At 41.2% G+C, this 15,830-nt stretch overlaps 1 protein-coding gene across 1 annotated transcript in view; it reads right to left on the reverse strand.

The window, feature by feature from the left end:
* The window catches only part of cntfr (ciliary neurotrophic factor receptor), a 212,092-nt gene that overhangs the window by 123,928 nt on the left and 72,334 nt on the right, over window positions 1-15,830 (reverse strand). The window contains exon 3 of the mRNA XM_041058147.1: window positions 1,969-2,050. Coding sequence (XP_040914081.1) covers window positions 1,969-2,050 — 82 coding nt within the window. The remainder of the gene's footprint in view (window positions 1-1,968; window positions 2,051-15,830) is intronic.

Consider the following 15,830-nt stretch of genomic DNA (forward strand, 5'->3'; position numbering starts at 1 on the left):
GGTATGTGCATTCATGCGTATGTGTGTGTGTAGCAGCTGATTTTATGTAGCACAAAAAACAAAGGCAAGTGATAGACAGTGACAGCTAAACTACAGTGCCTGCTCGCTCACACACACCACACACACACACACACACACACACAAGCACACACAGTTCTTCCCAAAGACAGAAATGACAGCTCTCTTTCTTCTATTTGTGTTCTTCATTCCTCCCTCTATCCACATCTGTTATTCCCTGAAGTGTTGCCTTCTCACCCTTCTCTCTCTCTTTACTTTTCCTGCTCCCGCTGTCTTACTTTCTTTCTGCTTTTCTGAATAGCACAAAAAAAAGTATAACATAACTAAATTTATAAGGAATGAAAGGAATCAGGAGAATATATACAATGAAGTCAGGCTTCACTTGATTTCCAATGATCTTCTTTTAAGAAATAAGTTGTATTAAAATAAAAATAAGGGGAAATGTAACCTGAACTGTTTCCCGTCAAACATCAGTTGTTATTCCTCCTGAGTTTCATTTTCTGTCTATCTCCATCTTCCTACCTTCATTTCTCTACTTTCTCAGTTCCATCCAGTCTTCATCTATTCTCCTTCTTATTTTTCTTTCCATCTCCATCTTTCACTTACTTTCTTTGCTGCTTTCACCTAATCCCCAAAGACAACATTCATATTTCCCTAAGCCCATTTCTACTCAGTTAATGCGTGTGTGTACTTGTGTGTGTACTTGTGTGTGTACTTGTGTGTGTGTGTGTGTGTGTGTGTGTGTGTATGACCCTCGTGACATAGGGATATGCGTCACTGGGGACTTATTGACTTCCTTAGACTCTTTCTTTGGTTGAGCTGACTTAAACAGCCTGGCCTCATTGGCTAATAAGCCAAGGCCACTCTTCACTAAAAGTCAAGTGACAAATTGACTCCCCTGTTAAACACACACACACACACACACACACACACACACACACACACACACACACACACACACACACACACACACACACACACACACACACACATACCATTTACACACACGGTCATGCATCCTATGTGAACTCTCAGAAGAGAAGCCGCTGCATTATGTAGGTCTTTCCAGCTTCTCTTTTTCTCCCTCAAAACCTCAGAACACAGATCATCTGAAACATGCTCATGATCATCAGTTGACCTGACTGCCTTCTTTGTTAAATCCTTATTTGTTATGGAGGTAGCCTTGGCAATGTGGCCAAAATACTAGCACCACGCAGTGAGGGATGACGAGCTGATTGGGTTAGCCATTGTCCCTCTGTTTGTGAGCGAGGAGAAGCGAATTCCTCCTAAGATTTCTCAGAGGTAGATTGTGCTGAATCTTTGACCTCACAGCAAATAAAACAGCTACTGTAGCTCAAACTGGCCAAGTCACATGCATCACAAATCACAGTTTACATCCAGAACCATCCAGCAATTCTCACCCCGACTCCACAAGTGGTAAATCACAATAAAAGCATCGCAAGCAGAAGGAAAAAAACCTTAGCATTTTTTAAAATTATCCCAAGGCACATGAAATCAAGTTTATACAAAATAGGAAGATGACTTGCTTTGTCAGTATTATAAAACAACATATTAAAGAAGCAGAAATTGTTCAAATACAGCAGAAAGAAGGCTACATAAGTACAGAAGAGATTAAGTGATTTAAGCAGAGGGTCGAGGACTTGAAAAAAGTAGAGCAGAGTACAGCAGAATATTGTGGAGCATCAGCAGCGCCTAAGAAAGCCGTGCAGCAAAGAATAGAAGAGAGGAAAGCGGAAATAATACAGTAGAGTGGAGCAAAGACGAGCACTGTGGAGTACAGTGAAGTTGAGAGGAAGAGAAGAGCACAGTTGAATAAATTAAAGTCAAACAGTCCCACTTGGGTTGACCAGACAAAATAAAATAAGGGGAAGGGGGGGGGGCTCTGCACAGAGGAGGGAGCGGTGTAATGAAGATAAAATGCATACTCACCAAGCTGACTGCGTCTCTGAGCGTAGGCTACCACCACCGCGGCCAGAACTACACAGCACAACGATGTCACAAGGTTTGCCATCTGTAGACACACACACAGCAAAGTCATCAGGGTGAGCGCGTGCGAGAGACGGAGAGCCGGCGAAGTGAGTGCGTCCACCTGTCGTCCCGATTGACTGACAGACCCATAGAAACCTACAACACCATGTAAGAGATGGAGAGATAGCCGCTTCCTGTCCTCTTGTCTCAATCTCTCAGTGTCTCTCAGTATCTCCTTTCACTATTATAGTCCCTGAAGTGCCTTTTTCTCTATCTTTTTTGCTGTTTCCCTCCTAAGTCATCAAACTCCCTTATTATAAAAGGGATTTCCTTTTTATACTTCTCTCACTGTTGTTATCCATTTCACTGTATAACACCCCCCACACACACCCCTTTCTCTCTCTTTCTCTCTCTCTTTCTGTTCATCAGCCTAATGGGTCCATCCTCTCTGGGATGGGCTTTGGCCAGCAGCTCTTAAAGGTATAGCACACCATAAACAAACACACAGCTTTCATGTACAACAACAAGACTTCATGGGCGTCCTGCGTAAGACGTTTACAACCTCAGATTTGGCGTTCATGTATTTCTTGCTTATTAAAAGGCGAGGTAGGATGGAGGAGATGAAGAGTGCTTTCCTCTTTCACTTTCTCATACTTTTACACCTTTGACTCTTTTTGTTTTCTTTCCTTATCTTTCAGTCTCTCATTCCTCTATCCTCTTGCTATTTAAACATTTATTCCTTTAATACTTTAAAATTCAGCATTTTAACTAATCAGCACTGCTAAAGATGAAGCTACTGCAAAAAGCTGACTAACATAGCTTAGCACAAACAGTGGAGATAAGGGGGAAACAGCGAGTCTGCCTCTGCCTTAAGAAAACATAATCGCCTAACAGCACTAATCAAACTGTAATATGTTGTTTGCTTAATCTGCACAAAAACAAAAGCATAAAAAGAAGAAATTACTGTTTTATGGGGGATTACATACATGTTAGGGCATGAATAAAAAGTGACAACCCTTGTGAGAGATTATTTCTTGGTCTGAACTAGCTGCATTTAGCATACAGACGTGAAGTTGGTATCAATCTGGATTTTAAGAAGTAGTTATATGTTGAAAGTAATGTGTTTTTTTTTGGGAGGGGGAAAAACTTATTTAAACGTTATTTGTCCCATCCAGTTCACCTGTGTAGCATCTTAGGCTATTGGACTGGTTGCTAAGCAATAAATATTGCAAATACTGCAAATACACAACTTAATTTTTCTTAATTTCTGCCTTAAACACACAAGACATGAGGTCAGAGGTCAGGGTCAGCTACAACAAAACTACACCACTGGAGCTTGTATGAATTCACCGTCCTGTTCAAGGACACTCGAGCAGGGCAGATGCCTGCCAACGAGGGGGCTTGAACCCAGATCCCGCAATTAAAGTGTGGCCTCCCTCTTCTCTCCTTCCCTATCCCCTCTCCTCTGTTCAGAGAGGAGAGAGTTGGCTCTCTTACAGACAGAGGTTGTCTGAGGGTCTGCTTGCTGCTGAGACTTGCTGTGAGTGAGATGTGTGTGTGTCTGCGTGTGGAGAACAGAGTGAGCACTCTAAATAGAGGCAAAGAAAGGAAAGTGAATTTCCTTGTTCTTCTAATGCAAGAGCCCAGCTGTTACAAACCACTGTCATCTCCCATTACCTCTTGCTCTTTGTTTAGCTTCAGCTGTTTTTTTCTTTTACTGTTCCTCTTCATTCTCTTTTCCTCTTCCCTTCTTTCTTTCAGTCTTTCTTACCAGCTTCACTGTGTATCACTTAGCTTCCCTCCTTCATATCATATCCTTCACTCTCTCTCTCTTTTTTGAGACTGAACACAAACACCACTACACATGTTTCAGCATCTCAAAAAGAAAGGAACATATCTGCAAGTACTGCCGAGTGACGTCCGAGAGCACGAAAAAGCTTTTACAGTTGGACAAAAATGTCAAAAGGCAATGAAAGAGTCAGACATTGAACACGCCGGGTAATGTGTTTATGAACGACCAAGCTCACGGTGTTGGAAAAGAAAGGCCTTCACACTCAAACAGCTTATTACAGTGAGGATCAAACCAGGGTTTCTTTAAACTACAAAACTAATTGTGTCTGCATATAAATAAATAAATAAATAAATAAAAACAAATAAAATGCTCACACCTAAATTATTTATTCATTAAAGAAGCCGGTGGTTTTCGAATAACACATCAGGTGCGGTTCCTATTTTTGTCAAACGATTGGAAGAAGGTTATTAGAAATCAGGAAAACAGGAGTCCACACAGTGCACATCCCCACTACTGCCCAGTGTTGTGGAGTGTCCATATTTGGCCACTCTACTAAGACCATGACCATTTCCCAGACTGGATCCACCACCACTTCACTCCAGAGTGTCACTCCACATGAAGTCACAGTTGTGGCTGTGGAGGGCCCTCAGTTTTACAAAGGGAAACCGGTGTGTAAAATGAAAAGGTAAATTGGGAAATGCACTTCTACCATAATCTCTGTTAAAAAAAACATCCATCACCATGGATACTGATACAGCTTATGTATTTCTCAGCCACCTGTTTCCCTGCCAATGCACAGCTTTTCCCAGACAATACGTTTGTGCTATAATGAAGATGATGTGTTTTTTAAAATATTGACACACACATAATTATAAGCTAATTATTTTTTTAATTGTTTTTACAACATATTTTGTAATTTCCCTGTGATTACTTCTTTCTGCAGGAGCCCATAAATTAAATCTGCTCTATACTGTTGATGTTGTTCTTTCATATACACTAGATTATGTAGAAATATTTTTAGAATAACAATCATCATCTTAGCAGGTACAATAGGTTAAAGTGTGCAGTGAAACAGAAGGAAAATCTTTTGTATGCATTCATTTCGTCTGGTTGTTTTATTTATTTGAAGCACATAAGCATTGTTGTCGCATGTTTAGTTGTAATGTTTGCATCTTAACTCGCTACACCACCCATTAAATACTGCTCTGTACTACAACTGTACTGTAAGATGGGTTTCACTGCATGAAAAGTAAAAGGAAGGAACTCTTAAAGTGATAAGGTGGTCAGGTTATATTTTCACAGTAACAGCATTTAGTATTCAGCTGGTTTGTTTCATCGTACATCACATACAATGGTCTTGATATGAGATTCATGCAAACATACAGGAGCACACAGACACACAAGCACATCCATGCTAAAGCTCCTGGATTTCTCATTGGTATTTTTTAAATGACAAAGAAGACTTCCATGATAATTCCTGTGAAATACTGACTTATTTTCCAATACTCAGCTCTACACTGAAACACTGTACATGAATTTAATGGAATCAACTAATCTTTCCTCATTAACTTAATGGAAATCTGTAGGTTTCGTTGATTTTAAGTTAATTCACCAGAAAATTTGTAGTTTTTATTTTCAGAACTTTGAAACATCAGTCGTTCTGACTTAAAGTGTGTTTGATAATGAGTTGAATGAATAACCTGCTGAGAGTTCATTCAGCTCATTACATAAAAGAAACACCATTAGCATATTAGACTACCCAGCAGTCTTTTTTTTTTTTCATAGTGAAACCTCTCCAGTCAGTCTTATTTATTGAAGATTGAAGAAAACTTGACATGTATCTTTAATAGATCTGATCAATGCTAACCCTGTAGAAGGTTCATACTGACTTTATTCCCTAACACCCCCCGACACCTATAATTTAACCGGGAGCAGCCCGGTAGTCGTTGTACAGAGCTTGGTCCAAAAAAATGTTGTAGGTACAAATCCTTCAAATGGACAACTGACTGTTTAAACAGAGAAAATGTGAAAGGACAACATATATGTTCACTTATGATATTAAGTTGAATCAGTTCAGTCAAACAACTTAATATCTTATATAAGTTCAGTTCACTGATTTTCAGTGCAGCTGGGAATCTTACATGTTTAAGTTGAACCAGCTTGAAATGATTTCTTTAGTGTAGTGAGAGTATGTCTCAAAAAAAGGGAAAGTGTGTTTATGAGTTTCAATTTATTAAAGAAAATGAGCTTTTGTGTATGTGCACCTGTGACTTTGAAAGATGGAAATAGTGAGTGAAAGTTTGCACGCGTGCATCTGTTTGCAAGAAAGACTGTGTGTTTGCATGTGCACGCTTGTGTGTCTGTTTGTATGTGTGAGTGATTGGCAGTTCATATGTATTTCATCTGAGCAGATATTGAGGAGAGTGACAGGGGGTGAAATTAAAATTGCATCCCTTGTCAGAGCATCACAATCCCCATCTCAGCTCTTCATTTTCTAAGTGCTGGTTTGCCCATCAAAACCCAAATAGTGTGCATGGGTGTGTGCATGTGTGTGTATTTGGGATTCTCTGGGTGCAAACTCTCAAATATGTGTGTGTGTCTGTATGCGTGTGTGTGTGTGTGCGCTTGCATGCTTGAAACTGTGGGGGTATTTAGCCCGTCTATCAGCAAACAATACAGTTTTGAAATCTGACAGCTTCAGATCGCTCACATAATGATAGCCCACGGGCGGTTAGCGCTGCAATCACACAAACTCAATACAAACCCTCCTCCCTTTATCCATCCATCCTTCCCTCCCCTGACCCTCCCATTTATTCCCTTCTTCTTCTTCTTCCCGTCTTCCATATTTATTTATTCATTTCTTATTGGAGGGGAAAGGGCTGAATAGGCGTGATTCTTTTGGCTGCTTAATTAAAATATATAATTCATCGCAGCGTCAAATGATTTTTGCCTCTGCGTCTGTGTGGAGTCCGATTTGGGAACATTTGCATTTAAATTGGAAAGCCAGGAGGGAAATACACTTGGCGGGCCATGGCGTGTGAGTGTGTGAGTGCGTGTGCGTGTGTGTGAAGATAGAAGGCATCCTTCTCTTAAAGAAATGCTCTTTTTTTTTTTCATTCTCAACGTGAAACATCCAAAATCACACAGGTGCACTGACCAAATGGCACAAGAACATCCTGTAATGGAAAAGCTGAAGGTTTGTTCCTTGAAATGACAACTGTGTGTCCACTAGCAGCCATATGTTCAGTCAGTAGATTCAGTAGCTTCCTCTTGCTAATTAACTAAAATCCACATTTCACTGAATCACCAACTGGCTAAAGCATAGACTTAACAAACACAGACGCGCAGAATTTTAGTCTCTGTCTCTTTCTCTCAAAGGCAAAACGGCCAAATTCCCCCTGTCAGCTAACTGTCAGAAACAGAATAGTTCATTACGAATGTGTCTGCAGAGAAAATAAAGAGAAGCGTTCTCCTGGGTAATAAATGAGCTCTCTGATTTATAGCAAGAGTGTTGCATTTGCAGCCCTCAGGAGCATCAACCATGGCTATGATCTGGTAACAGACGTCTTGAATTGTTGCTCAGAAGACCGTCGGCAGGAAACTGCGTGTGAGGACGAGACGGATGAAAGAAAAACAATCCACGATCCATCAAGAGACAGAAATGACGTGTCCTGACAAAATGTTGCGAGCAAAGAGTCAAAACAAATTGTTTCACTTTTCAAGGTTATAGGTAAGAAGGTGTACTGAATTTATGACTGATGGATCATTCAGGGAATTAAAACATATATGATGCATTATCCTGCAGGGACGTAGCTGGAGGTCGGCTGTCTGGCAGCGCATTAAAAGTCTGTAAAATCGCACCTTCCCCTGCCTGCTTGCTTTATATACTGAGTCACAACAATGTAGCTCACCACCTGGAGAAATGGTCTGTGCACATAAACAGGAGAGACAACCAGAGAATACACTCTCAAAACAGGCAGCCACACAACACATCTCTTGGGTCTATAGTAAAAGTATAGAGCCTCCTAAAAGCATAGCCCCCTTTAAATCCAAAAGTTTTTTTTTTTTTAAAGGATACACAGAGCCATAATAAAGTCTTAAATAATGGCAATTTGCCAGGAAAACTGCCTAGGACAAGGAGAAAGGGTGAATAACCCAGATACTTTCAGGGAAAATATTCCAATTTCCTCATCATGAAAAATAAAACCTTGAAACTCTGAGGTAAGGCATCAAGTCCAGGGGGTACACTTGTACATCAAAAGATCTTCACTGTAGAAATAAGATCCCTATTCTGCGCACCACTCAATGAAATAGATTGACTGACTTACTCCTGAAGCGTTTGTCCTACCTTGGAGCAATGATAGACAAGCAATGTTTTTTCCAAGGCAATGTAGACTAGCAATTTTTTTTTTCTGTTCACACAGAGATCTCCACAAAACGAGGAACAAAGATAACTACTGCAGAAAAGTTTGAACAGCAGCCTGAACTTCAGTTCCCTTGTGGGCATAAAACAATCCCAAAGTGCTCTATATTTACCTGCATTAGTAGTGGTGAAAGAAAAAAAATCCAAACCAAAGTATTCCTTTCTGAATTTAGTGGGAAATGCAGAAAATGTACTTTTGGCACAAGAAGATTGACATTGTGAATCCCCAAAAGTTGGTTAGGTTGTAAACAACAACCAAAATGCACATGTGAATGTGTGACAGGTGCATGTGAGGGAAGCAAAACCTGGACAAAAACTCTCACACCATCTCAGTTTCAAAACACTGTTAATAAACATACTAGCAGTAAGCCAAACAGTGTGCCAGAGATTTATTTTAAAAAAAAATCATTTTAAGGATGAAAACTGAAGTTTTTGTAATGAAAAAAAGAGGAAGACCTCAAGCTTTTTAAAAAAAAATAAACATTAAAGTTCAGAACAGTCTTTCACCATCATGCTTAAGGAGAGAATTAACATTTATCTAAGCCCGAACAGTAACTGTAAACTAACTGACAGGTGCTTATCCACATAGGATTCGAGCATTAATTAGCTCAAATGTTAATGAGTTTACGGTGCCTGTGACCCTGACGACAATAATAACAGGAAAAACAGATTGATGGCGCCTCATCCATCAATAACTGTCCTGCAGATGATCCTTCTTGACCACACACACACACGTTTACACAAATACACAAACACACCATCACACTATCATACACACACCCAACTGTTGCCAGTGTAACCTTTAATGTTCATGCTCCATATCCAATAATACAACTTCCTCATTCCCAGAATGCTTCACTTTGCTTCGCAACACTAATTCTCTCATCAATCATGCAGGATTTCTGCAGATTACCCACATGCACTGATGAGGGGGGAGGCTGGGGGGGGGGGGGGGGGTCAGCCCTGATAGTGTGGCTGCTGGCATTTTGTGTACAGCACACACGTCCATACACAATCACGTGTGTGCACTGCTGGCATTTTGGTGCGTGAGTGTTGATAGTCGGACGGCTGTGACCTTTTTCGCAGTCATTCTGGCTATAATTGCTCACTAAAGACAACGTCAATTGTGTCTCGAGAGGTAGCAGGGGTCGAGCCCGTAAACACTCACGTACGCACACACACACACACGCCCGCGTGCGTGCACGTGTGGATGACGGTACTTGGCTCTGAGTGATAAATTTGGCCATTGATCACATGTGACTGCTCTCAGCTGGCTGAGATTTAGAGGACCTGAACACGTCAGCTGCTATGTATCATGTATCCTACAGCGCTGCTGATGCTGCTGCTGCTGCGGTGCTGGTGCTGGTGGAAGTCTCACGTCGCATCGCTGCAGTATGTAACGTGTTAGTTTACCACAAGCAGCTGGTAACCGAGGATCTTAGTTCAAAAACTGCATACCAGTGCAGGGCAGTGGTGCGAGCTCATCCTGGGCGGGTACTGCCTCTAATGATCTCAGGACAGTATTTGTGTACTAAGTTGAATTATTATCAAAGCCTCATATTATTAAACATGGCAGGCTAGTGCTTGGGGCTGTATGTGAATAAACAGCCCAGTGCTTGTGCCAGGTAACAGATCTCTGATGTGCATGTACGAGTGCTCCTCGTGTGGGATTCTTGCACTTGTATTTTTGCTTGGCCGTGTGTGTGTGTGTGTGAGAGAGAGAGAGAGAGTGTTTTTGTCTCCACCCAGCCATCTGGACCTCCTTGTGTGTGTAGAAGCAGATTTAGGTGGTTAGAAAAGCTCTGGAAAAACACGGTGTTACCTCCAGCCCTCTCACCTCTGAACTCTATAAGTGTATCAAAGCTAAGAAAACAGAGCACTTTGTGTGTCTATGAGTGTGTGTGTCTGCGAGTGTGATCGAGTGTGTGTGTGTCAGCATTCTTAAGGCCTATAAGGCTTTGAATGATGGGTGTAGACTCCCCTTTGTGAACAGGGAGCCTCCAGGAGCTGCGCAGCATGTGTGTGTGTGTGTTTGTAGGTGTGTGTGTGTGTGTGTGTGTAGGTGTGTGTGTGTGTGTGTGTGTGTGTGTGTGTGTGTGTGTGTGTGTGTGTGTGTGTGTGTGTGTGTGTGTGTGTGTGTAGGTGTGTGTGTGTGTATGTGTGTGTATGAGTGTGTGTATGAGTGTGTATATGAGTGTGATGTACGGGCTGTGATGTTCTGAACAGAGGTGTTTTTACAGGGAGTTAATCAGAACCAGAGCTGAAGCCTTGCGCACAGTGGATGAAACACACACACACACACACACACACACACACACACACACTCACAGTTACCCACCTTTCCCAATTTCAGTTTCAATACTACTAACGTGCAGTTAACTGCATCAGTGTCTGTGTCACATCCAAACTGATAAACACTTCAAAGTAACATTTCATGTTGCTACCAGATGTTGTTGCGCTTGCTTTTATTTATTTATGCATATACTGAAACAGAAGAAGTAAATGTGAATAGGGCTACAGCCACTGATACCATTTCCTCTCTTCATTATTTTTCCATTAATCGTTTTATTAAAAAAAAAAAAAATTCAAATTGCTTGCAATGTCTGTCCAAAGGTCCAAGAACCCAAACATGTGCTGCCTAATGTCACAGTAAACCAGATTAAAGTAGCACACCACCAAAAATGATTACATTACAGCACACTGTAGGACATGCTTCACTGTGTCATATGAGTTCACTGATTAATTAATGACCATCCGAAATTAAGCACCCTTTGTCTTCACAAGTAAAATAAAGGAATACTGAAGAGTAAAAAAAAAAAAAATGCACACAATGCAACCCAACTGTTGACAGTTCAGTGGCAGAGCACCTCACGTAGCCTCGCGGGTCTAGTAAGTTCTATTCTTTCTGACTCCACCCTGGATGTGAAATGACCTACGCAGTGGTGCAATACTGATATTCAATGTCTGCAAAGACTTCTGGGAGAAGCTGAATAACGAGCTCTGCTCAAGTTCATGCATTCCTTATGGCCAGTGTGATGAAGGGTTTGTCTCTTCCAAAACCAGTTGATGTTATATACGGAATAATTGCCGATTCCTCTGACCAGTGTGCAGGCCAGCCTCTTTCTGACATGACATGACATGGAAATACTGAAGAATTTCTTTTCTTTTCAATAATGGAGAGAAAGAAATGTGAAGTATCCATCAGGGTCCGGCAGGATCCTGGCTTTAACCCAGGCAGATCCCCCTAGTCCAAGTGTGCTGATGGTTGAAAACCAGTTGGAGTTTGAACAGAACCTCAGTGGATAAGATTCAGCTGCTGAAAAGGAGCATTTTAAATGCAAGAAACTACCAAATGCACATTACTGTTATTTCAGTAGTGTCCCTGCATGCTTAATGTCTGTCCTAAGGGTTTTTTCAGCAACATAGCTCATGAATTCAACGCTATTTAGTTCTTTGGAAATGCTACACTTGTTCAGATCTTGGATGTTTTGTAAAGGCAGCACTGAGGAAGAGGTAAAAATTTGTTCAAATCTGAATGAATTCAAAGCCGAAACTTAGAAAATGAAGCTACATATCCCCCCATTTCTGAGCCCTTTAAAAACCACATAATCACAGAACGATAACATAATCTTTAAGACAAATAACTGCATCTCAGCATCAGCAAGGGAGGTAGGAAACCAATCTACAAATGTGTGGCGAGACATGAAAGTGGTCATCAGCAACATGAGATCTCCCTAATTTGTAGCTAGCAACCACAAAGCTAGTGTGGTACATGGTGGTCTCAGTTTGTAAAATTATGACTACAGCCAAACTGAAGTCACCAACATTTTTATGCACCTACGGATAATAATATTAGTCACTGCACCTGCTGTACCTTCTTACAAATGGTTCAAATATGCAAAAATTCAAATGGAAAAAAGCTTTTTGAGCAACTGTGTCTTAGTATTCACTCTGTTCTGTCTGGCAGTCCATTAAGTATGTATAGACGGGGCTGGTTGATTCAGGCCTTCACTTCGATGAAAGTATCAGACTGAACTGAGCACCTATCTATTGTTTGTCTTCAATATATTAGCACTGCAGCTTCTTTTCAGAATCGAATATCTGAATAATAGAGGTTATTGATCTCTCAGACCTAAGCTTTAACTATGGATAAGGACATAAGTTGGAGATGGAGAACGTGAGAGGCAAACAGAAAGACAGGACGACGGAGAAAGACGACTGTGAAGTAGAGAGACAGAAAGGACAGATGGAAATGAAAAAAATAAATGGAGAAGACAGACATGAGAGACATGAGGAGCAAGAAACCGAGAAAGACGGACACGAATTTTCCTTCTGCTCAAACTGCAGAGATGTGTATGTGTGTGTTTGTGTGCGAATGCAAGCCTGAGTGTCTCCCTGCATGTGTTGGAAACTAAAAACAGTATGTTTACTCAACCTGTTTGCCAAACCTCTTTAGTAAATATAGCGGCTACAGTAGGAGCATAGACCAGGCTTACAAACGCTCAAACGCACGCTTGCACATACGCACAATCATGCACACATACACCACACAAATACCATGTGTTCATCTGTCCGCTGGCCTTTACCACAGGAGGCTATTTGGAGAGTTGATTCCTATGGCTGTCGTGTAGGTCTGTCTATTAGTTGGGTGGCCTTTTACACACAAGCAGAGATGTACAAAACACACACACACACAAACATGTACAAGATACACAGACAGACACACAAGGACACTTACACACATGCATATTAAGGCACACACAATATAAGTTATGGATACACAACACACACATGCAGAATACACTATTTATGCACATAAAACACACACACACACACACACACACACACGCACACATATGCATCCGCATAAATACACCCAAAACACACAGACTGTGAGATGGGTGGCCAGGAACCTCCGTTACCAGATAAACATACTAAATATATTGGAGCATTCACTAAAGTACAGTTAAGTATCTGTTGCTTCTCTCTAAGCAAACATATGACTGAAATAGTTGTGTGTGTGTGTGTGTGTGTGTCATTTGCAAGGACATCCTCATCCTTGCCTTGCTTGATACAAAAGTACTCAAGAAAAACGACAGCAGTGACTGTGGTGCATGTTTACGCTGTGCAATTCTTATTTATTTATTTATTTATTCCTTCCTTCCTTCTGTAAAGTCTGTGTATATAAATATAAAATTATAGAAGACAAATTTTGTCCAAGCTTTAAGTGAATTAACTTGTAACAGAGATTAAGGTTTGTAAAGCTGTGTGTTTCGGGGGCATATTTGCAGACAGAAATTTACTTCACTCATACACTAAATTAAAAAAAAAAAAAGACTTGTACGTGTGAAGGACAGTATATTTCGGGGGATTATTGTGTACTGTGTCTTAAAGTGTCTCGCTTAAGGACGCTTCGGCAAGGTGGCGATTCAGTTTCAGCCTTTCGTCAGTACACAGGGGAGATCATGTCACCAAAATGAAGGAAATATTACAGAAAATATGTGACACATGTGGACTGCGTGCACCTAAACCTGCTGATCTCACATCACACTTCTGTGCTTAGCAGCCCCTGGACGAGTCATCTATTGCTGAACAGCGCTGTTCTGGAGAACTACACTTAGTCATCGCTGACTTAACACTGATGTCATTATCTAAGCTCACCCTGTCTATACGTGTGTGTGTGTGTGTGGGTTGCAGAGAGGGAGAGCCATTCATTATCTCAGTCAACTCTCTGTTCACCACGAGCGCTATAGGCACACACTCTGTCAGCCATTCTCTTGCTTTCTGTCTCTCCCCGTGACGCTATAATTCAACATTTTAACTCGAGCTGCCTGTCTCTTTCTCCCCCGATCCACGTCTCTCATTCCACCTTTTCTATTTCCACCTGCTGCTCTCCTATCTGTCATCCTCTCCACCTTTTCTCTGCCCTTCTCTATTCACCTTTCTCATATGCTCTCACCTCTGTCATTTACCATCATACTCTCTAGTACTGCCATCTTTTCTCCAGCTTTATCTCTCTCCATGTGTCTCTTCCCCCCCTCCTTCTCTCTCTCTCGTGCCCTCCAGTAAGAGCTGATGACAGCATTTCCTATTTTCACACAGCAGAGAGCCCTGAACTTCCCGGAGGAATTGCTATGACGATGATACACCAATGAGTAAGCAGGGACGGTGACAACCTCTGAATGTAAATCTGTTCCAGTGCATAATGTAATAGTTCATTTGTCTTCATATAGACTGACTTAGCTTGGCCTTCAGCAGATATGAGCGTTTTGTGTGGATGTCAATGAGCCAAAATTCAAATTAGCATGAAGAAAAATTTGGGTTTTTACTTAGAAAAAAAGAAAAGAAAGAAAAATTAAAGCCTTTTCCACTGAAAAGTGAGCTTGTGTATATGGAAATTTGACAATTCAAGCCCTCAGATGTGGGTGGAAAACACAAATGAGTAACAGCTCCTCCTCCCACGGCAAACTACTTCTAAGACGCCCTTGAGCAAGGCATCGAACCCCCATCTGCTCCCATAGAGCTGCCCTGTGGCCAACAACAGAAAGCTGTATTCACGAGGCGATTCCCTATTGTTAATATGCATAACGGTATGAATCTGAATCAGAACGCCGCTCAAAGAAACACATACAGGCTCAGTCAACATTACCTGAATACAAAAGGTTAAAATATATATTTTAATTTCCTTCAGCCCGGGGTGTTTTCTGAGTAATCATCGGAATTCTTATTATATTGTTAAAATTAGCTCTACCCACACAACCTCACGATTACAGAAAGTAACAAATTTATTTATTAACTGTGAGTGCGAGGTAAGTGGCTGTGTAATTTCAAAGAAGTGGCTATTTTCATACGGGTCATTACTCATGCAAAGAGAGAAGATTAGATTTCCATGAAAAGGTGAATTGTGGAAACAAACACAAAGCAGAAGAGTAAATCTCAAAGGTAAAGAAAATCTAACATCACTTACCGTGAGGTACAGATACAGATATAGTATGGCTATGTGTGTGTGTGTGTACATGCGGCGGTTAGCACTTGAGTGCGTGTTGCTTTAACTACATTTGACTCATCAAGGTCTTGACAGAAGTATTAGCATTCTCTTCCCATTTGTCCCGTCCCACACACAGTCTCTCTCTCTCTCTCTCTCTCACACACACACACACACACCCCTACCACTTTGCTCCTGCCCTTTCATTGTTTATTAGCGAGGCAATCCGTTATACAGATCTGGCCAAGCGTCGGCGCTGCCTGGTCCCTCTGCGCACACCTTGAGTCCACCCCAGCTGCATTTAAATGACCCTGCTGTGGGGAAATAACCCATCAGCGCTGTCTCGAAAGCTGCGGTCATGCTCGTCAGGACAAAATAGATCCCAAAACATAACAGCAAAAATAAATAAATAAAAAAAAGAAATAAAAGGTGGTATCGTTAAGGGAAGATGAAGACAAGGATGAAGTTGGACAAAAAAGGAGATGAGGAAAAAAGGCTGAAAAAACATGATGAGGAATGAGGAGAGTATGAAGAATTGCTAAGACAACAAGAGAAAGGAGAGTAGGAGGGAGAAGAGCTGAATGACTGAAAGAATCTCCTCCATCTCCTCACTCCTGACTCTA

This window comes from Toxotes jaculatrix, chromosome 16 (assembly GCF_017976425.1).
Source record: "Toxotes jaculatrix isolate fToxJac2 chromosome 16, fToxJac2.pri, whole genome shotgun sequence".
In the NCBI taxonomy this organism is placed as follows: Eukaryota; Metazoa; Chordata; class Actinopteri; family Toxotidae; genus Toxotes; species Toxotes jaculatrix.